The 22,606-nt window shown below is 37.2% G+C and overlaps 1 protein-coding gene across 1 annotated transcript in view; it reads right to left on the minus strand.

Annotated features, from left to right (window-relative positions):
* LOC136255113 (uncharacterized) overlaps window positions 1-13,771 on the minus strand; it is an 81,389-nt gene extending 67,618 nt beyond the window's left edge. The window contains exons 1-8 of the mRNA XM_066047832.1: window positions 13,628-13,771; window positions 10,872-11,133; window positions 9,483-10,397; window positions 6,689-6,862; window positions 4,705-5,631; window positions 3,608-3,778; window positions 2,170-2,334; window positions 421-1,350 (exon numbers count right to left, since the gene is read on the minus strand). Coding sequence (XP_065903904.1) covers window positions 421-1,350; window positions 2,170-2,334; window positions 3,608-3,778; window positions 4,705-5,631; window positions 6,689-6,862; window positions 9,483-10,397; window positions 10,872-11,133; window positions 13,628-13,771 — 3,688 coding nt within the window. The remainder of the gene's footprint in view (window positions 1-420; window positions 1,351-2,169; window positions 2,335-3,607; window positions 3,779-4,704; window positions 5,632-6,688; window positions 6,863-9,482; window positions 10,398-10,871; window positions 11,134-13,627) is intronic.
* Between the last annotated feature and the right edge of the window lie 8,835 nt (window positions 13,772-22,606).

The raw sequence follows: 22,606 nt of genomic DNA on the forward strand, positions 1-22,606 counted from the left end.
CACAAAAAGCTTGTGTTACATGAAGTTCCAGTAATGCTGTTATCAGTGAGTGGTGCTACGACCAGAGGTGTTTGTCTGTGGTTGTGATAGAAATGTATAGTAGCTAAACTTGTCAACAAGTTTTCTCTACACCCTTATATTCAATGTGCTAACATCAAATAGCAATGAATAGTAACTTTTTGGCTAACTTGGCTTGGATGGCGAGGGCTTTGCTTGGCACAAAAAAAATCTCAATGCATGCAGCAGTTGGCAAGATAATTGTCTGACATCAAAGTAATGAAGGCAATCAGATAGAGATGGACATATGTATATATGTATGCATATACATACACAAAGTAAATAGCAAGAATATTGTATAGCTACTGGCCCTACATTATTATAGCAGCTAGAAGCTGAACATACAACAATAAGTGTACTTACGACATTCAAGTAGGCTCCTCCATCCTGGTACTGGAACACCAGCACTAGTACAAGCAGAAGCGTAAGCAGCAAAACTTCCACAGAAACATCCTTCTCTATCTTCTTCTTCACAGTTACATCCATCAACAACACAGTCATTTATGTATGTAGTAGGGTCAACCACTCTGTTGCAAGCACTAAAAACTGCTGACCTCATTCCAGCACATCTTTCTCTTGCTCGCACTCCATCTTCAGGTGAACACATCGCATCTACAGTAGGCGTGCAAAATAGCCTTGTGTCATCAGTTTCCCAACTTTCACCAAATTCATCTGGAGTAGCCAATGCATTGCCATCTGGATCCTGAAAGTCGTCAGCCGCATTGCCATTGTAGTCTCCACACAATCCACACACTCTGTTTGCCCATTGTTTTGAGACAGTAACTTCAACACGCCACCGCCCATCCCAGAATATTCTGACACCAATTGTTGGTAAGATTACATGCAGACGTCTTCCAATTCGAAGTACCTGAACATCTCTTGTAGCATAAATTTCTCCATCACCAGTGTGTGTCTGTAAATCACCATTGATGGTCACAGTTCCTCCTAAGGCTCTTCCAAGTACCACTGTAAAGTTGTTCTCACGAGGAACTGAAATTGTCACCTGGTCAACACAAGACACTCTTTCATTGTGTGCTAGATTTCTAGCTATCACAGAAAAGTCATCACTATCACACGGCTGAGCTAACACATAACTGCATCCTCCTTGGAAATCATAAAAGCGACTATCAAATGTTCTGTAATGAGGATCACCAACAGCATAACAGGTTGGACCATCAATTGGACATTCTTGTGGTTCACATTGAAGATTTCCACCACGACATGTACACCTCATGGAACAATCTGGTTGGATCTGTTGTCCCTCTTCAACTGTTCCTCCATTGTGAGTACATCCTAAGTAGTAAAAAGACATGATATAGTTACACATTGTGCAGTAAGAATACATAGAACATCTTAGTCATTGATACAAGTCCGAGGTGAAGCCAAGATTAAACATCAATATTCTACAACTTTTGTGATTTAACCAGTATAAGGTTTTCGACTTCAGTAATGTAGCAAAAAAATTATACTGTTTGTTTTAAGTAATTGAGAGGATACATGCAAGATGTGTCAGCATGCGGTACTGCTTAGAGCTTGTGACTCACCAACTCACGATTTTCTGGACCCTTTTATCACACATTTATTGAGTTGAGCCAAATTTATTGACAGTTCTCTGGTAATCACAAACTCAGCACAAGCACAAAAGAAGGCAAGTCAGTGCTATTTTTAGTAATACTTACAGTGGATATGTTTAAGTAATGTAGCCTCTACAGATTGTCATACTGCATTGCTAAATTGGAGGTTCAGTAGTGGAAATGAGATTTGTTGCTGTCCATACTTGTACTTATAATGCTGTAATGAGCGCCATCGTTATTGCATCGCAATATATTTATTAAGTTAACATGCTTGCTGGGAGTGTAGGATATGAGCATGACTGTATATAGTTACGTAGTATAAACTAACGGCACAGTGATGTTAGAGCGATTGTCAAGCATTAATGCAATTCATAAGGTTTTGGATTACATGAAGTGCCATGCTGTCAAAGACACTGTAAGATATTATTCACTTGTAAGGACTCATGTAAGTTTAGTCTTATACATTATATTGAAATGCACTTGCTCATACCAACATATACACATGTATGCAAAGTTTTTTTGCAACATTATAATGTACCCTGTGTGCATGTAGGCTGAGTCCCAGTATATGTTCCATCTTCTTGACATCTTCTAACAGCACTACCACTAAGTGTAAACCCAGTGTTACATGTGAAAACACAGGTGCCTTCACTTGAGCAGTCGACCATTCCATTTCCAGGAGCAGTAAGTGGTGAACAGAGATCTGAAGTGAAATTGATAATATACATACTTGTACACTGTATAATTAAACAAGCTATTTCAGTAATGAATTCCTTGCACTAACCATAACACCATAAATGCTGCATAAGTTCATTTCCATTGTCCTTGGTTAAAATATTTGTACCTTTGGTAAACCAAACAACTCTATTGCCTAATAAGTTGTCTATATACCATATTGCAAATTCACTTTTCTCAAACTCAGCAATCAGCCTATAAACAGAAGGAACCTTATATCCCATGAAGGTTTGTATATACACTGTATAGACCAGAAACTAGTCTCATACTAAATTCACAATGTCTTGACAGGAATAGTCACACCCAAAGATTACCATAGTGTGGCTATGATGTTTTTAAAAATTTATTAACACAATGGACTGACTAGCTAATGCTGTCAGACAGGCACAGCTTATAGCAATAACTATATATGCTGGTACTATGGACCTGATTTTCAGACTTAGGTGTCCCTTGACTGAGCTACACACTGAGTCAAGGGTCTTGGCTAGGGATGCAGGATAATTAGAAGAGCATACATAAACAGCTGAGTAGACATTTTCTTGTGTATAATTATGTTTAGAAACTATTGTTGTTCTGAATTTCATCACTTTCATATCAACCATATGATGAACACTATTCCATGACAAATATAATAATAAGTATAAGCTTTAAAGTTATCATTATCTTTATTTTGTGTTGAAACTCTGAACACTATATTTCAATAACAATAATTATAGACTAGTATATTTCCTTAATAAGATAATAATTCTATTTTCTATTCAAATGAAAGCTGCTGCAATTGAACTAGGTAACTTCTGTAATTTGCTTTATATTTGTGCAAAAAATTTTCGTGATAAATTTTTTTGTGTAAGAATGATTTACATAAATGATTGTTAAAATGGAGGTTTAGTACATCTGTATCAGAATTGTACTTTGTTTACAAACTAAGAGATACTTTAAGACCAATGCCAAGTGTCCAGTTGGCACAGGTGTACTCATTTTCAAGTGTCCTGATTAACAGGTTCCAGAGCATACTATTGAGTTGCATGCTCTAATGATTCACAACATATGTATGAATATATTACTCTTGTATATAATACAATGCAGTATTTTCACCAATAAATACAGCCAGCCAATAAGATTTTTGTGGTGAAAATATAGCCAACTGTACATGTAGCCAAACAGAAACATCCCTAATTCATAGCAAAACAGTATATAATAATTCTGTGTACTGGAACTATGTATGTAGTTCAACAACTAACCAGGGCAGGTTGTTGGTTCAACACATCTTCCATTGTCATCGACAACTAGTCCAGCAGGACAGAAGCAACCTTCAGCACATCCACCAATTCTTGGTCTACCAACACTATCACAAGATTGAGGGTAGATAGAACCACACTGCTGGTATACCATATTAGCTGAACATGTCACAGCTACAAAAGAACAACATCATATTGTTATCTCAAATACATGTATCTATAAAAAAAAGTGACAAATAATTAAAATGATGCTAAACTGTAGACATAATACAATATTGTTAGCTTAGTACAACAGTTAAGAAGTAGCACAATATCAAATTGTTTCTGAACTTGTTCTGTACTTTTCATTTCTTATGATAACTAATATAGCTTATACTTTTCCGTATACGTGTTTGTTGAGTTGTTTGTAACATAACCAAATTTGTACAGGGGGTGTATATACCAAATCAAAAAAAGAATAATGCCAGACATGTGTATTATTAGACTGTGAATTGTATGTATATGGCAATATACATACGTATACTGCCCAAATATTAGATACTGGCAAGTAATAATAGACATTTCACTTAGTTGTCAGCTGCTTGTGCTCTGATTGTTACAAATGGAGAACACCATGGGATGCACATTCACAATCAATCCCCTCACTTTGGAGGCATAGTGTAAAAATTACTTTGTTTCATTCCATGATTATCAACATACAAGGCCATCTAACTTGGGTGCTTATAACAGTCTGTTAATAGTCTTCATTTACAGGGATGGATCTAGTTTAAAAAGTAAGGTCGTCTAATCAATGTACAAATCTAATCACTACTTTATCCCATATAAGTAATTACAGATATACACGCCGACGCTTTTATTAAGTACTTACATACTTTTTTCTGAAAATTACAACACCTTGTAAATTAGCTTAATAACCCAACCCCACACAAACTTGAATGATTGCTTTTCTAATATGTTCCATCATTGCTATATGATTAAATGAATGATGCTTTATAAAGTAACAATGGTGCTACTGTAATAGCTAATAATTTTTTAAAAGTTAAAGAGTTCCTTTAAATACATTATATAGACCAGTATTTATTGCTGTAATATGTACTTACGGCAACGATATTTTGCTCTCCAGTCTGGCAAAGCTACTCCTCTAGCAGCACAAACAGCAGCATATGCAGCCAAACTCTCACAATAACATTCCTTTCGATCTTCTGCATTGCAACCACATGTATCAAAAATGCAATTCAATCGATAAGGTGCAGGATCCACTAAGGCATTGCAAGTACTAAAAAAGTCACCTGTAAATACACTACATGCACGAGCTACTCCAACTCGAAGTGCACTTGGACAGATTCGTCTTATATCAGTATTGGGTGCATTGCAACCAGCTGAGTTACCAACAATCCAACTGTTACCAAAATCATTTGGGTCAGTAAGTGCCATTCCACCTGGATTCTGGTTGTCATCATCATCATTACCATTGTAGTTCCCACATAGTCCACAAAGCCTACCTTGCCATTTTTTAGATACAGTTACTTCAACACGATATAGTCCATCAAAAAATACTCTAACTCCATGTGTTGGGAATAATACATTTGGATGTCCTCCAGTTCGTAGAACTTGCACCACACTGTTCTCCCTAACTATACCATCACCTTTGTTAGCCTGTAGTGCACCATCAATGGTGATAGTTCCTCCGTTACCTCTGCCTAGTACTATTGTGAGACCTCCACCAGTAACAGTCACTTGATCAGCACATGATACTCTATCATTGTGTGCTTCATTTCGAACAGAAATATCAAACTCATTACTGCTACATGGCTTAGATACTGTATATTCACAATCTCCTTGGAAATCAAAGTAACGAAGATCATAAGTCTGATAGTGAGGATCACCAGCAATAACACAGGTAGGTCCATCAAGTAAGCAAGTTTGTGCTTCACAGACAAATGTTCCACGTTGACATGTACATTTGCTGGTGCAATTTGGTTGTATCTGCTGACCATCAAGTACAGTTACTCCATTGAGCTCACATGCTAAATAATGTAATGAGATAATGAAGTAACATTAGTGGTTTACACAATGCTATAAATGTTTACAGACCAACCCACCCCCCTCCTCCCACTACACACACACACACACACACACACACACACACACACACACACACACACACACACACACACACACACACAGTAAAAGCAAAGCCTCTAACAGGCATGCAAAATACAGCCTTTCCACCCAGTGTCAAAAGTAACCCACAAGACAACTTTTCAGGTCTGAGGCTGCTGAATCTGAACTTCCACAACAACCCTAAAACTGCTAAGCTAGACAATGACAGTTGGCATTTGCTTCCTGACACCAGGTATGCACTGAAGTTACAGCTGGGTGTGCTGCTTTCCCAGTTAACACCAGGCCACCAGGTCCCCATTATACAGTTGGGTAGACTGGACTAACATAAGTAAAGCTTCTTGCTCAAGGAAACAACAGTATCAAATTTGGGCATTAACCCTGGAACCTAGGCAGCATAACCAAGTGACTAGAGCATATTGGCCTGGTAATTTAAGTGTTTCAGATTCAATGCCTGGTTATGCCATTGTTTTGTACACACACACACACACACACACACACACACACACACACACACACACACACACACACACACACACACACACGCACGCACACACACACACGCACGCACACACACACACACACACACATACACACACACACACACACACACACACACACAAACACACAAATGAAAACTTGGGTGTGTAACTCACATATACAATTCTATAAATATATTTATTTATGCTGTGTAAATAGTTGATGCTGTGGATGGCAATTGATGTGTTGGGCCATTGAGAAAATAGTGCTTCGGCAAAGCCAATAGCAATGAATGTAAATAAATTTACAAAGACATAATATTTTGTTGACCGTTTCATATTTGTAGTACAATATTAGTCATGCAGTGCTATTTTGAACCAGGAAAATGCTGCTGCTGCTGCCGCTGCCACTGCTGCTGCTGCTGCTGCTGCTGCTGCTGCTCACTGAAAGCAATTTAATTCAATAGCCATAAACTAATCTTACCTGTGCAAATTTCAGCATCCACACATCTTCCATCAAGGAGATACTGGCCAGGAGGACAGAAACAACCTTCAGCACATCTTCCCTCACAAAGTTCATCAGAGTCCATCTCTTCACATGTCTTAGGACAGAATGAGCCACACTGTTGGAATATCATCCCATCTGGACAACTTGCAGCTAAACAGAAATTACAGACACATAATAAAAGTACATAGATAATGCCACCATTTACAACTGCACTATTAATAAATTGGTCCATAATAAACAATGTACCATCTGCAGAAGTGTTTGCAGTAATACTCTTTATCTACACAAAGATAAACTTCTTAAATGTATATGTGACCGGATTTGTGAAAAGGTACCCTATTCATTTTGCATGCCAGCAAGCAAATTGTTATATATAACAACTGATTCATAGGCTTCTAATTATCAAAATGTAGTTAAATACTGTTGCTTCATCCGTGGAAAATTTTAGCAACTCGTGAGGTTTTGAGGTTTGAAAAATACGTTGAATTTTTGTCTATAAAAAGTATCCCACCCAAAACAGCTTATAGCTGTAAAAAAGTGCACGCCCAAGTAAAGTAGAGTTAACTGCGGCAAAAAGTAATGATATCATAATGCAGCCATATGTGAGGTATGCAAGTTGTAAATGATAATACAATATTATTGTTAAAGTGTTAATAAGAACTATGTGATGCTGCCAGCCTTTGAGTGTGTGAATATCTTCATAAATGCCACTCAAATTTGACTCTCAAGAAAGCAAAGTGTATAGATTCTCTGTTAGCAATAAACAGTTTGAGTTTGACCGCCTTTCCTTTGTTCATAGCACTGCAGTATACAGGAAAGGCAGCCAAACTCAAAAACAGAGGATCTATATACTTTGCTTTCTTGAGAATCAAATTTGAGTAGCATTAATGAAGATGCTCACACTGGCAGCATCACATAGTTCTCATTAATACTTTAACAATAATATTGTATTATCTGATTAATATTTACAACTTGCATACCTCACACATGGCCGTACTATGATATCATCACTTTTTGTCGCAGTTAACTCTGCTTTACTTGGACGTGCACTTTTTTACAGCTGTAAGATGTTTTGGGTGGGATTTCAACATTTTTGTTAGAACAAGCTTAAGCATACTCTTACTGTTAAAAACAGTAGGTAGTTTTCCATGGTTTTGAAAGAAACCCCTTTTTATTTAGATTACAGTGACAGAATAACAAAATACAACTGTAATTATAGTGGCATGCAACTGCAGTCAACTAACATCCATTTTAACTAGTAAACCCTTAGTAACACTTTACCTTTCATCTCACACTGTACTAAAACGATCAAGATACTCTAATAGAGCAGTCACAAAACAGCTCCAATGCAGTAATCAAGGTTACAGCATAGTTACAACTTCTGCATAGCATTGCATCATGTAGTTAAATTGCTACCTACTTACAGACTTTACAATATAAAAATACAACACTTGTACTAGAAACATGACTGTTGTATTAGAGTGATTGACTGCTGTATTAGAGTATCTCAAGCATTGACTAATTCAAGTGGAGAAGCCACATCCCTGCCCATATCAGTACAAGCTCTTGTGAAATGAAATGAGAATGGTAGATAAATGGCAAGTATGTCCAGAAACTATAGAAGTGCATGTGATTATGTCCTATTGTAAATAAACACCTTTAAAATTATATTACTTATAAATAAATGCACCAGAATAGGTCATGATCTTTGCGACTATTGTCTCATCACCTAAAGGTTGTCTTGTGTGTTGAAGAGATTGACACAATTGGTGAGTTTAACCGTACATGTATTTGTGTTGTAAAACTTAATTGTAAAAGGCGTAATTAGCACATACCATGATAACATGTATTTTGTATAGTGGAATCTCTGTCATGACAGTATACAATTATTAGACATTGGACCAGGGTGAAAATTTTACTGCTATATTTGGTTGTTCGGAGATGACTTTGTAGCGTATGTATATCTCAGTATCTTCATAATTAATCCTTCACTATTAATAGTACGGTGAAAACTGGTCATTATTGTAGGGACAAAATTTTCTGACCTAGCTTATTAAGGAGGTGGTTGCATTTTACAGCCATAAGCAATTGGTAAGAAGCATCTGCAATGCAGCTGTTCTAACTTCTAACTGGCTATGAAGATGGATTTAGTGGGCGGCAGAGTGTGAGACAGTGAGAGTAACTTCGTTACTTATAATAATAATAATATTATGTAAATTATTAGATCCGTTACAGTAACTATATTACTTAGATAATGTGTTACATTTGTAAGTAAAGTAACTTGAGTTATATTACTTGTTTTTATGGTGTATTTCGTTATATTACTTAGTTACCACAAAAGTAATAATATTATGTAATGTGTTACATAAGTAATGCGTTACTCCCAACACTTTCTATAACTAAAAACAGCAGAATAGTTTACTAAAACTAAATCTAAAACTAAAAAGAATTAAGAAAAAACTATAACTAAAACCAAAAGATTTTCTTATGCACAACTAAAGCTATAACTAAAATGAATTAAAACTAAAATTACTATAACAAAAACTAAAATTAAAATTATTGAAGAAACTAGCTATGACTATAACTAAAACTATAACTATACTCAAACTTGATCACTACTCGATAATTAGTTGTGGTGCTGCTCAGTGCAACTATATAAGGGGCAGCATTTAACAAAGTAAGTGCAGTATACCATGAAGGTACAAGTATGCATTATATCATTGAAAAACACATGATTTAAAGGACTAATTCTCTATGCATACAAACTTACGACAGAATTCTGATCTCCAGTTTGATGGTTGAGTTCCCGCCTCAGCACATGCAGCAGCATAACTAGAAAATGCATCACAGACATACTCTTCACGGAGACTAGTGTCACCACAGCAGTAATCAAATTCACAGTCTCTAATAAATGGACCAGGATCAACTGCAGTATTGCAGACAGTAAATATGCTACTTGTATTCATTACACGACAAGCTGCCCTGGCTGCTGCTTGAGTACCTGCACTATTGTCACATTGATCAGTACCATCTCCTTGTGCACTTCTTCTTCCTCTTCCACCTGGACAACGTAAATCTCCTATTGCAGTAATATCATCATTCCGATTACCATTGTAATTGCCACATAGTCCGCACAACCTATTCCTTCCACGATAATCAGTTGATACCTGAATTTTTAAATAACTACCTCCATCGTAATGAACATAGACACCATGTTGTCTTAAGGTAACATGTACACGTCCACCAGTACGTCGTATATTAACATCAACATCAGAAGGGTATGTCTGATCATGACCTGATTGCTGTATCCCATTAAAGAATAATCTTGATCCCTGGTCAATATAAATTTCACTGGGATTGCTACCTGGAATACTGATCCTCACACCTCTAACACATGAGACACCTCTTCCACAATTATCATTATTAGCTGAAATCACAAAGTCATTGCTTCCACAAGATTGAGCCATGACATGTTCACAGTCTCTTTGGAAGTCAAATCTACGTCCATCCCAGCTTACATAATGAGGATCGCCACTGGCAGTACAGATAGGGCCATTAATTGGTGGACACCTTTGTGGTACACAAGGAAAATCTCCATTAGCCTGACAGGTACATCTTTCTACACAATTTCTCACTACTTCCTCATTAACTTGGTACTGTATGCGAGTTCTTTGATCAGTACAAGCTGCAATTAAAAGTAACAATATTATGCATACACACTAAAAGAATAGCTTCAGTTAACATTAATCCACATGGTTATAAAATTGAAGACACTAGTTGTTACAGATATTTTGAAACAACCCTGTTCCAAGAAGTATTTGAAACATCTATGTATAAACAGTGGCTAGCTATGTAAATATACTTCCAATTTTGGTCATGGAAATAGTTTCATGGTCAAAACTGAAATACAATAGATTCTCCTTTCTGTACTTTTATTGTTATGATCCTATTCCACAATTAATAGTAGTGTAAATACCATTGAGGCAAACAATATGACAAAATGACACTAAGATTGAATCAAGTGCTGCAAAGGGATCTAATAATGCAGTCATAGACCTTGGTTGAGTAGCTACACAGCCATTAACTCTAATAGAACAATCATGTGTATATGGTTAACAACATCACACAAGCTGATATAAAATAACTATGAAGTACTTACTGACTGGTTCTTGCTTATCAGCTTCATGAACACAATAAACATATTTGCCTGGATCACCAACATTACTTCCCATTTCTACATTAACAATGTCAGCTGTATTAGAGGAAGGAGGGCCTAAGGAGTCCGTAGCTGAAGTGACTCCAGCTTGCGCATTAATTCCATTACACTGACCCCAGTTGATACCATTGTCAAGATATTGGTTTATTACATAAGTTTCATCTTCAGCCGCATTTGTTGCAATAACTGATTGAAAAGTATTTCTCTGCAATGTACAAAGTAAAGCATAATTACAATGTTATGAAAACATCAAGAACACACACTGAATAAACTATTACACAAGTAATTATGTTATAACATAAATATGCACATATACACAAGTCATATGAAAAAAGATACCAAGGATGCAGAGAATTGTGATAACACAATTGAGAATGAGTATATATACTAGTATGTGTCTTATCTAGGGAGTATGCTTTCAGTAAAGCTGAAACAAATCACAAGTTGCTGTCAGACCTTCAGTGCTGCATGGTCACTGTAAAGCAGTAATAACAATAAATGCTTAGATTAAAGGAAGAAAATCCATCCCTCCTGGAGGAGACTGAGTGTGGTACCCGACTAGACATTGGGTGGCCTGTTGTTCATATCCTGGGGTTGGGGAGGAATTTCCTTTCTTTGGCTCATTTCTGTTTCATAATTGGCCATGTTAAGTAATGTCAAAGTTGTCAAGTCCTGTTTAGGTTAGGTTAGGTAGCTGAAAGGTTGCAGCACAAGTTGCTGTCAGTCCTTGCAGTCATTTTTAAACTGTCATTCATTAGAACAAACACATGCATGTGAAGCGCATAACATTATTCAAATTGTAGTAGTAATTGATGTGGATGTGTTCCTTTCAACACCTATAGTTATATAGAAATTCTTAAAGAATGATTCATCAGTTCATTTGTTAATTTGATGAATATTCAGTTCCCAAAGTATAATATTCATTTTGCCCCTAGCTTTCAATCTGAAACAGTTTCAAAACTTTTGTGCATAATTCAAGTTTAACGCATAATTATGTGAACAGGTTATCAAACAGTACCAGTACAGTAGTACCATTTAGTAGGGTTCCTCAAAACAAGGGCATTAACAAGAAAGCCCTGCAGCCTAAGACTGAGCACACTGCAGGGAGTGGGAATAGAAGGAAGAGTCTAACTCCCACAGAGGACTGCCAGATAACAAACTGAACAGGTGTAAATGATCAATGCTAATGATCACCTCTAATGATCAATACAGAGCCCATGCTGGAACCACAAACTTTCAGAACCATAACCTTAATATTACAGTTCTGGTTCCAGTTCTGGAGCCATTGCCTTTAAAAGTAACACTCCATTTTTAGGGATAATACATATTAAGTACTAAAATATGTAGCTACCTTGATTATTAATATTTAAACCACATGCAAAGCCTTGATGCTTTGGCTTGAAGTTAATCACTATGGCTAAATCGGATATCACATTTCAGTATAACCGACACACCTTTAGGTGGTGATAACCATTTGTTTCACTTAATTACTGCATTGGATGCGTTCAATCACTGGACGGGAATAGTGAAAAGGCAAAATGGACTGCTAGACTGGAGTTTTTTCTCTTGTAGGAACTGGTTGCAACAACTTTTTGCCATACATCAGCTTGTATGGAACTACAGTTACTTAATTTTGCTGACTTAAATGCTCATAGCTTGTGTTAAGATGCATGACACTATATTATACTACATAATAGCTATGTAGTCTATAGTAAAGCATCACACACTGCCAAAACATTAAACTGTATAATATGGATTAAACTCAGTGATGTAACTAACAACTATTCTGCATATATATTAGCAAACAATACCTGCTCAACAAAAAAAACGAATATATAGGCAACATGACTGGGCAAGTTGATAGATCCATCAACATATTCTATACGTACATTCACTGTATATTATACCCTTTCGTTTCCTTTCCAGCAAGTTCAACATCAACCTTCACGTGCATGAATGTTAATAGCCTAAATAGTGCTGAGTAAGTAGAAATTGAAGGAAGAATCAACTCTAACAATCTCTAACAATGTAATGAGTTTTCTGAACCAAAATAGCTAAAAAGAAAAGGCACAAGGTCAATAGTCTAGTCCAACAGTCCAGCCCAGTGATTATAGCTGTTGCATCATTAACCAGTTGTTGCCTTTCACGTTAATTCTGGTCTTGTATAATTATAATTTGCAATTTTTATTGATAAAGTGATTATGACCAATAGCAGTATTAGTTTTAGTACAGATACATAAGTTCCAGTTCTAGCTCTAGTTTTGAGGAATGCAAACTTCTGGTACTGAAATTACTTAATATATAGTTTCAGAACTGAGAACTGGGACAATACTAATTTGATAGTGTGCTGACCACATAACTGATGATTATTTGGATATTAGGTCTGATAGCACGATTATTTCACTGCAATTGAGCAGCATTTTTATGTTCCATAGTGAGAAGCCCTAAACAGAGTTTTTTTCCCTTCCTGACAAATTTAATCAAGTATAGTTTTGGTCTATGGCACCAAGGTACTTAACATAATATTATTCAAGTAGTAAAGAGTATTTGAGAAGCTTGATAACATTTAAAGATTACTATACCTTGTCTCATATATTGCATACAGATTTCATGATTTTCAACTAGATATTACTTTCGTAAGATGAAGTAATACCAGCGAAATCCCCACAAAAATCCCCACAATAAAACACAATATTTACCTGACCACCACCAGGAGGTTGAAGATTAGTCCATGTAGCAATAAATAATGAAGCACTCTGAAAGGGTGGTGCATTCAAAGGAAATCCTTTTCTCACACAGTCATCAGCTTTTTGAAGCTGTACATCTGCACCAGCAACACCCATACGTATTGATCCATATGTAACCTCTCCATTAGAACTATCACACCAATACGGTGCAACCATGGGAGGCCCCACATCCTCAAGTGCACCTGCAGAATGTGGAACTCCCATTGGCATTCCAGCACCAAACAATCCATCAAACAGTTGGAGGGCACCATCTCTTGTCACCTACAACAAATGAATACAATGTTAGCTGTACACATGATTAACCATATGCATCCCATACTAGTTAGTATTGTTTAATCCTGTCAAGTATTTACAACTTAAAATGGCACTTTATAGTTAATGATATCCATGCAAAAACAGCAAGTTGTAAAAGAGGATGTGGTCTTCAAAAGCCTGGGTGGAAACGTTGTGAAATCAGCCAAGAAATGGCTGCAATGATGTTAACACTATTCAGTTGTAATAATGCATACTAGCCATCATTACAACTGATTGGAAGTAACATCATTGCAGCTGTTTCTTTGCCACCATTACAGGATTTTAAAACCACACTGTTTTTACAGCCTAGCTGTTTACATGATTTCAATTATTTTGTATTTTAATAACCCCAAAGCCAGCTATAAACTGGCTTGGGGCTTGTTTTTACTCACTTTCCTCTTATCAAAAGGCACAATGATGATTATGAAAGACAGAAGTTACAATAGCATTCATAGTAGTCTAGATATCCCAAACCCAGCCATGAACTGGCTTTGGGGCTTGCAAATTGTTTTACCATTTAAATGCCTTCTTACCTACAGGCACAATGATAATTATGATGATTTGGGAAGACAGAAATTACAATAGTATTGTATTGTATATTGCATTTGACCATGTGCATTAATTTTATAATACCCTAATAGAGTGCACATTTTTGAGGACTTTTTAAATAGAACACACATAGAACTTCCATTGGTAGATGTGAACATTTAGTATTTTAAACTAGAATTTTTATTAAATAAGTGAGTTGAGCAGTTGAAAACAATGATTCAGTGGTTATAAGTGTTTTGGAGTTAGGTACGGAGGTCCCTGGTTCGAGCTTTGGACACCTTTTGTCAATGTTTTTGTGCACATTTTACCTGGTAACTGTTCTATTAAACTATTTAGATTCCACAATTTTATGTCCTTTTTTCTCTTTCTTTTTACTCCGTAGCAATCACTGCAATTTCTTTTAACCACAAAAAATTTGAACTATGATGGTTAACCTACACACAAACCGATTTTCAAGCTGTTTCCTTTCGCAGTTTACCCTGCAGGTATGGCAAGATATTGGTATTTTATGTAAATAACACTGGATGAATATTAAAATTTCCTGAATAAGAAAGTTGCAGCATACAACAAAATTTTCTATAGACTTTCCTGAACAGTGCCTGTAAATTTTCGGGAACTGTTCAGGAAAGTACATAGGAAATTCAGCCCTATAGTGCAACTTTCTTGTCAATTTTTTTTTAATATTCTTCCAGTGTAATTGTCCATAATGCCATGTCCATAATGCATGAATATTTATCAGATTCACACCAGGATTGGTACGTGAATTCACCTTAATATGTTCTTAATGTATGCCAAATTTAATTACAATCTAGGTGCACATTTGCATTGTATACTGATTTTTGTTAAGTGTGCAAAAAGAAGAGAACTTAGGTCCCCAGAAAACAAAAAAAAACAAGCTAATTAAGCCTAACTTTGAGGGCTTCCATTTCAAGAGAATTTTGCTGAAATTTGGAATGTGAGGTGCCAAAGTAACTAGCAGCTATAATGCAAAAAATGTGTGCTTTTTAGAAGGGACTATGGAGCCATGAATGCGTGTAAAGATGTGTTCTTTCTATCAGTATACATGTAACCACAATGTGGCGAGCTGGCCTTCTTGGCCATGTGTCTTTATATATCATGTGATGCATGAGGATCATAGGAACATAGACAATGGAAGAAAGGAGGCCAGTGGGACTGACATCCTCAGATATCTAACCTTCCTTGATAATGAGGGTTAGCTAAAAAAGGAAAGGCCAGTGGAACTGACATCCTCTTAGTTTCCTCAAGAAGTCTAACCTTCTTTGATGAAGAAAAGTTGGTTAAATTATATTCATGAAATGTGAGACTAAATCAAGACACATGCACGGTAGTGTGTCGTGTGGCCCAAGAAGCTGGCGCGCCACACCGTGAGTATATTAACAGGAAGAAAGAAAACGCAATTGTCACACCTATGTAGCTCTGTGATCCCTAATCCTATTTGAACCAAATTTGCTACAAAAGTGCCAGCCAGTTAGGGGAATCTACATACCAACTTTGAAGAAAATCGCTTCAGCAATTTCCGCAATTTGAGCGTAACAAAGTTTCATTTTAATTTCTTGTTGTTTTTGTTTCTTCTTCATCTTTTCATTTCGCACACTTCGCAAAATCCACCATAAAACACAAATTTGTGCTTGGATCGGGCTGAAATTTGGCACATTGAAAGGGCTCTTTAAGGCGGATCTCAGTACCAACTTTGGTAGGAATCCGATGAACATTCACAGAGTTATGACCGATTATTTGCGTAAAATAAGGTCGAAGGTCTGTCACGCCTACAGGGTAAACCCCTGGGAGCAATGAGTTGAAAATTGATATGTAGATGGAGTAACCATCGTAGGAGTGCCTTTTTGTAGTTTGAAAGGAATTGAGATAAAGACCATGGAGATATGACACAAAACCCAACCTATGTCAAAATTACGCGATCAATTTTATGAATAAAAAAACTATTAGTTTCCAGACAAACCGCTTAGGCCAATGAAACTTGATTACCAGTTTCTCGCTCAGATTTTTGAAAATTTGATGCGGGCGGGCGGTTATTATTCATTATTCATTATTTTTCCAAAAGCACAACACACATCCAAACATGAAGATTCCTGCCAAAAAACAGTGAGATCTACACTAATTACTCTTGCATTAAATAGCTAAGGTACGTTACTAATCTATAACAAGTGATTTTTCCATTAGAGTATAGCTGATTGCTCTATTAGAGTAAAAGTGACCGTTCTATTAGAGTATTTCGATCTGAAATACCAATAATGAAATTCCATGCGGGTGTATCAAAAGCATGCGGGCGATGACGCGAAACTGCTAATCAAGTTTCATTGGCCTTAGAGCAATGAGTTGAAAATCAATATTTAGCTGGAATAATCATAATGGAAAGTCTTTGCAGTAGTACAGAAGAATCAGATTTCAAACCACTGGGGAAAGTTATGATTCAAAAGGTAACTACGTGTAGCAAATGCGAGATCTAGATACTCTAATAGAACAGTCACCCTAATAGAGCATTCGGTTACGTTTATAACTACTCCATTGTAGAATTATATTACATTGTAGAGAGATCAGCTAGAAGAAGTCACCTTGTAGAGAGTTCAGCTGCAAACAAATCACCCTGTAGAGAGTTCAGCTACAAACAAATCACTCTGTAGAGGGATAAGCTAGAAGAAGTTACCTTGTAGAGAGAGTTTGGCTACAAAGAAACTACCGTGTAGAGAGTTCAGCTGCAAACAAATCACCCTGTACAGAGTTCAGCTATGTACAGATCACCCTGTAGAGAGTTCGGCTAGAAACAAGTCATCCTGTAGAGAGTTCAGTTACAAAGAAACCAGAGTTCAGCTACAAACAAATCATCTTGCAGAGAGATCAGCTAGAAGAAGTCACCTTGTAGAGAGTTCAGCTACAAAGATACCATCATGTAGAGAGTTCAGCTGCAAACAAATCACCCTGTAGAGAGTTTAGCTACGAAAAGATCACCTTGTAGAGAGTTCAGCTACAAACAAATCACCCTCTAAAGAGATCAGCTAGAAGAAGTTACCTTGTAGAGAGAGTTCAGCTACAAAGAAACTACCATGTAGAGAGTTCAGCTGCAAACAAATCACCCTGTACAGAGTTCAGCTATGAACAGATCACCCTGTAGAGAGTTCAGCTAGAAACAAGTCATCCTGTAGAGAGTTTGGTTACAAAGAAACCACAATGTAGAGAATTCAGCTAGAAACAGGTTGAGAGATCAGCTACAAACAAAATCACCCTGTAGAGAGTTCAGTTACAAACAAATCACCATGTAGAAAGTTAGTTACAAACAAATCACCCTGTAAAAGTTCAACTACAAACAGATATCTCTATAGAGAGTTCAGCTAGAAACAAGCCACCCTGTAGAGAGTTCAGCTACATTTCAAGTCACCTAGTAGAGAGATCAGCTGCAAACAAGTTATCCTGTAGGGAATAATTTGCATATACTATAACATTTGTATATTTTCTGATAATCAAAACTAGTTTAAGTATTAAAAATCTGCTTTAAAACTTTTCTTCTTCCTGTGGTAAAGAAAATAAGATAGGTTAAAGAAGCCCCTTGGGGTATACAAATACAAAAAGAAGTGATATCTAATCCAAAACAGCCAAGATGTAAAAAAAGAATGCAGCCCTCAAAAAGGCTATGGTAAAATAAATGGCAAGGTATATAGTGCCAGCAGTCACGCGCATTAAAAAAAAAGACAAAAACCTAAGAAAGCAAAAAAAAAAAGAAGCTGTCTCAGCAGGGACCTAAGCCCAGGCATCTGTACTCATAAGCCATGCTCGTAACCATTATACCACTGGTGCTGCAGCTACTCACCTCCTTTAGTTTCTACCTTATAAACATCCGACTGGAGTAACTTCGATATATAACAAGAGTGAAGAAGAAACCAAAGCTGAACCCTAGCCTACCCCTAATGCTAAGGAACTACTTTTCGCACCCCTTAAAGTTGAATTCCCGGGGCAACCTACTAGACGCATCCCCTAAAGTTGAACTCTCAGGGAAACCTACTAGACACATGCCCTAAAGTCGAATGCTCGGGGCATATTGGATGCGTACCAACTCTAGCTCACCTAGAGACAACTGGTTTGTTTGATAGTCCAGAAATGATGGACTTGTGCTGGTAAAATAGCCATTCATATTCGTAACTGGTTCTGGTACTATATCCACTTTGAAAAAAAAAGTGAAATCCAAGGTGGCAGCCAAGAAATGACTGTGATGGTAGGTTAATGGCAAAACTTTTAACAACAACAATTCAGGTTAATTTGGTGCTGAATCCTAGTGAAACTTGGAGGAGGCAACACAAATTTACCTGAATTGTTGTTATTAAATTTTTTGCCATTAACCCACCATCACAGCCATTTCTTGGCCGCCACCTTAAATTTCACATCTTTTTTCACCATAGCCTTTTGGGTGCTGCACTCTTTTTTTTACAGCTTAGCTGTTTTGGATTAGATTATTATATAAACAGAATTTTCAACTGACTGACTAACTGATTAACTGATTCCTTTAGACAAGCACAACTCGATAACTAACAGCTAAGACTATGGACTTGATTTTAAAACAATTTTTTTTCACTGTTTGACATCGCTTCAGCCGGATACTTGCCTTTTGGCATACTGCAGTACATACAAGGCTGGACTTACTAGTGCCCTCCTTTAAGTCAATTTGCCTACCCTCGAAGAAAGAAGAAAGAAGTCTAAGATAACTAATTAATGGCAACCCTAAATATACCCACAAATGATTTATACTTAACCATCATCCATCAAGAGAAGGATATTATAAACAGCTTGACACTATGATTGACTCTTATAAATTTTCCTTTTTCCCTTCTGCAATCAGACTCTGGAACACACTCCCTCCCCTTTGTAATTTACTCCCCTACCTTAGATGGGTTTTGTACCAACCTGAACATTCATTATGATCACACCTGTGCACAACAATCTTTTCAATTTCTGCACAGCAATAGATAATGTCCCATTCATCTTTGCTGACAGCAAAAGGTGTCGATTTGGCAGTAGCTCGAGATGGCTTCCCTTCATAATGTTGATTTCAGTTCAGTTTGAACACTTGCGTCCGCACAGTGAGCTGTTCCGTGGGCGGTTATTAAAGTGAACCAGCCACAAGAAGCTATACGGATTGGCTAAGACCATTCCCAAGAAGTCACTGTGACACTGCGATACTACAGCTTAGCTGAAGGGTTTTAGGCCACTCCAAATAAATTCTCTGTTTCCCGTCCACCACCCGCATCTGGTTACTGTTAGCTCTAAATATTCCATTATTCCGTATTCTTCCATTATTTTCCCGGTTATTCTTGCATACTGACAGGCTCAGTAAAAGCATCTTGAAACAGTGTAAGCTCACGTGTCAGCAGAGCTATCATGTTGGCACAAACTTAAGGAAGAAACGAGCTAAGCATTCTTTTATGCAGCTTTTTAGGGTTGTGCCAGACACAAAATGGCTTGAAAAGCTCCAATCTTATAATGAAAAATGGGAATGGACCGACCGCCCACATGCAAATATGCCTGAGTCCAGGACGGGAAACAGAGAATTTATTTGGAGTGGCCTTAGCTTCACTTCACACATAACGCAGAACTCGTAACGCGGACAGAACTGCTCAAATGGAACTGAAATCAACAGCAATGGAAATCTTCTGTATTTCTAATGGTGGCTATTGTGATTGCAGAGGTGCTTTTCGAACAGTTCTTGATTCGTAATGCTGTATAACGGGTTGAACATAGCTGATAACGAAGCGTAATGGATATTTCACTTTTCAGACGATAATTGATAGCTTGGGTGCGGAGCTCCATTTCTTTTGGAAGTGGTTACTGAACCGAAAGCTTTTTATTTTCGCGTCTAGTAGGTTCCCCCAGCATTCAACTTTAGGGAATGTGAAAAGTAACATTAGGGTTAGGGTTGGGTTCAGCTTTGGTTTCTTCTTCACCTCAGTTAGGTGACGTTCTTCTTACTATATACTGAGACTACTACGTGAGTAACATTTATAAGATAGAAAAGTAGGGGTAGCTAGTGGGTAGCTAGCAGTGGTAGCACAGTGGTTAGCACACTTCTGTAAAGCTCCAGTAATCCAAAGTTTGAGTGTGGTTACCGAACCAAAAGTTGGTTCAATAAGCTGGACTCACTATTGAACCGGCAGTAAAACTTAGACAAAAAAAGGGTCAACGAAATAAAACCAGCCAGGGCTCAAACCCTGGACTACTGGAACTGTAGGCAGTGTGCTATCGCTGCTAGCTACCCACTACCCCTACTTTTCTACTTTATAAATGTTACTTACGTAGTAATCTCACTATATATAGTAAGAAGAATGTAACCTAAAGGTGAAGAAGAAACCAAACCTGAACTCAACCCTAACCCTAGTGCTAATGCTACTTTTCGCATCCCCTAAAGTTGAATGCTCAGGGAAACTACTAGATGCATCCCCTAAAGTAGAATGGTTGGGGCAACTACTAGACACGAAAATAAAAACCTTTCAGTTCAGTAACCACCTCCAAGTTTTACTGTCTGTTCAATAGCTAGTAAAGCTTATTGAACCAACTTTCGGTTCAGTATCCACTGCTTTTCTTTTTTTGATGCGGTATGCATGAGTTCACGAGTCATAATAATAACTTCATTTTACAAAAAAGTTAACAAATGTTTATCTATACTAAGTGAATGTGTAAAACTGCGGATTGGATGTACATGTTATTTGTAAACCGTGGGTGTCTGTGAAGAGACTTTTTCTGGGATATACGTATTAATCGGAAAAAACTTTGCAGGGCTGCTGCCACCAGACAAAGCCGAACTCGACAAAGCTGATACTTGGTGTCCAAAGTCCCACAGCCTTGAACTATCCGAAAACATAAAAGTTGTTCAAAAATTCTTGTTATAGCTCGAGTAATCCCGTCCGATTTTGGAGCCCGTCCGATATTAGGTGAGTTACTCTATCGAGGGTATTTAGGGAGAACCAGGGTATTTCGAGGGTACTTATTACTCACGATGGCGTCATGGTTTCATATTTGCTAGCTATATAACTAGGTTATAGTAGGGTTTCCACAAAATTTTCAAATTAATTTGCTAACTGTTGTTATGTGTTGGACTAACTCTCACTTGAATACAGCTGCAGTGGCGGTAAATTCTATTGCCTCCTTCGGGTGGAAATCGATCGAAATATGTGCAAATTACATGCAACTCCCGGAAACAATGATCTTTTATCACAATACTGCACTTTAACCCTTTTCTGTGAGCAAACCTTCGCCAAAAAGTATTGGTGGTTTGATTGGTGAAGCACGATTGCTGTAGCTGCATCATTGAGACAGGATTTTGGGGTCCAATAACGGGATTTCGTCTACAAAGACCAAACGAATGATTACCAAAACTTCCTCACACCACAATAGTAGACACCTATCAACAAAGAAGTCACGTACCAACTATGATTAAATTCTGAAGATGCTAACCATCTGGGTGAGCCGGCCCAGTATTGGGCAAAAATCACCCAAAATGGCACCCTTTTTTCATCATTTGCTCTCTCACCTACTCAAAACCAGAATTATTCAGGTATAACACTGTTAACATCTATAACATATAACTAGCATCAAGGATTTGTTGTTAGAAATCGTAAAAATAAACTAATAGGCGTTTATCCTAGTAACTACAGGTTACTAGGATAAACGGGTGACCTGCAGTTCTGGTGACCTGCAGAACTTTCTGGTGACCTGCAGTTCGATTCCTGGGGTTGGAGGGATTTTTTTCCTTACTTTGGCCCCTTTTCTGTTACACCTTTTCAGGTATAAGTCACTAAGTCTAAGTCCTTGAAATTAGGTTAGGTAATCCTAAGGCTGCAGCACATGTTGCTGCAGACCTACCTTCAGTGCTGGTCACTGTAAAGCATTAATACAATATATACAATAATACAATAAACTAATAGGCGTTTATCCTAGTAACTACAGGTTCACGTGATTGAGTATGGCTATTGCTACTAATAGCACTATAGACCAAAATCATGTCGTTGTATGTAGCCTTATTACTTTTAAGGGTGTTTAAACCACTACACCAGACATCAAGTGTGATAT

This window comes from Dysidea avara, chromosome 5 (assembly GCF_963678975.1).
Source record: "Dysidea avara chromosome 5, odDysAvar1.4, whole genome shotgun sequence".
NCBI classification, from domain to species: Eukaryota; Metazoa; Porifera; class Demospongiae; order Dictyoceratida; family Dysideidae; genus Dysidea; species Dysidea avara.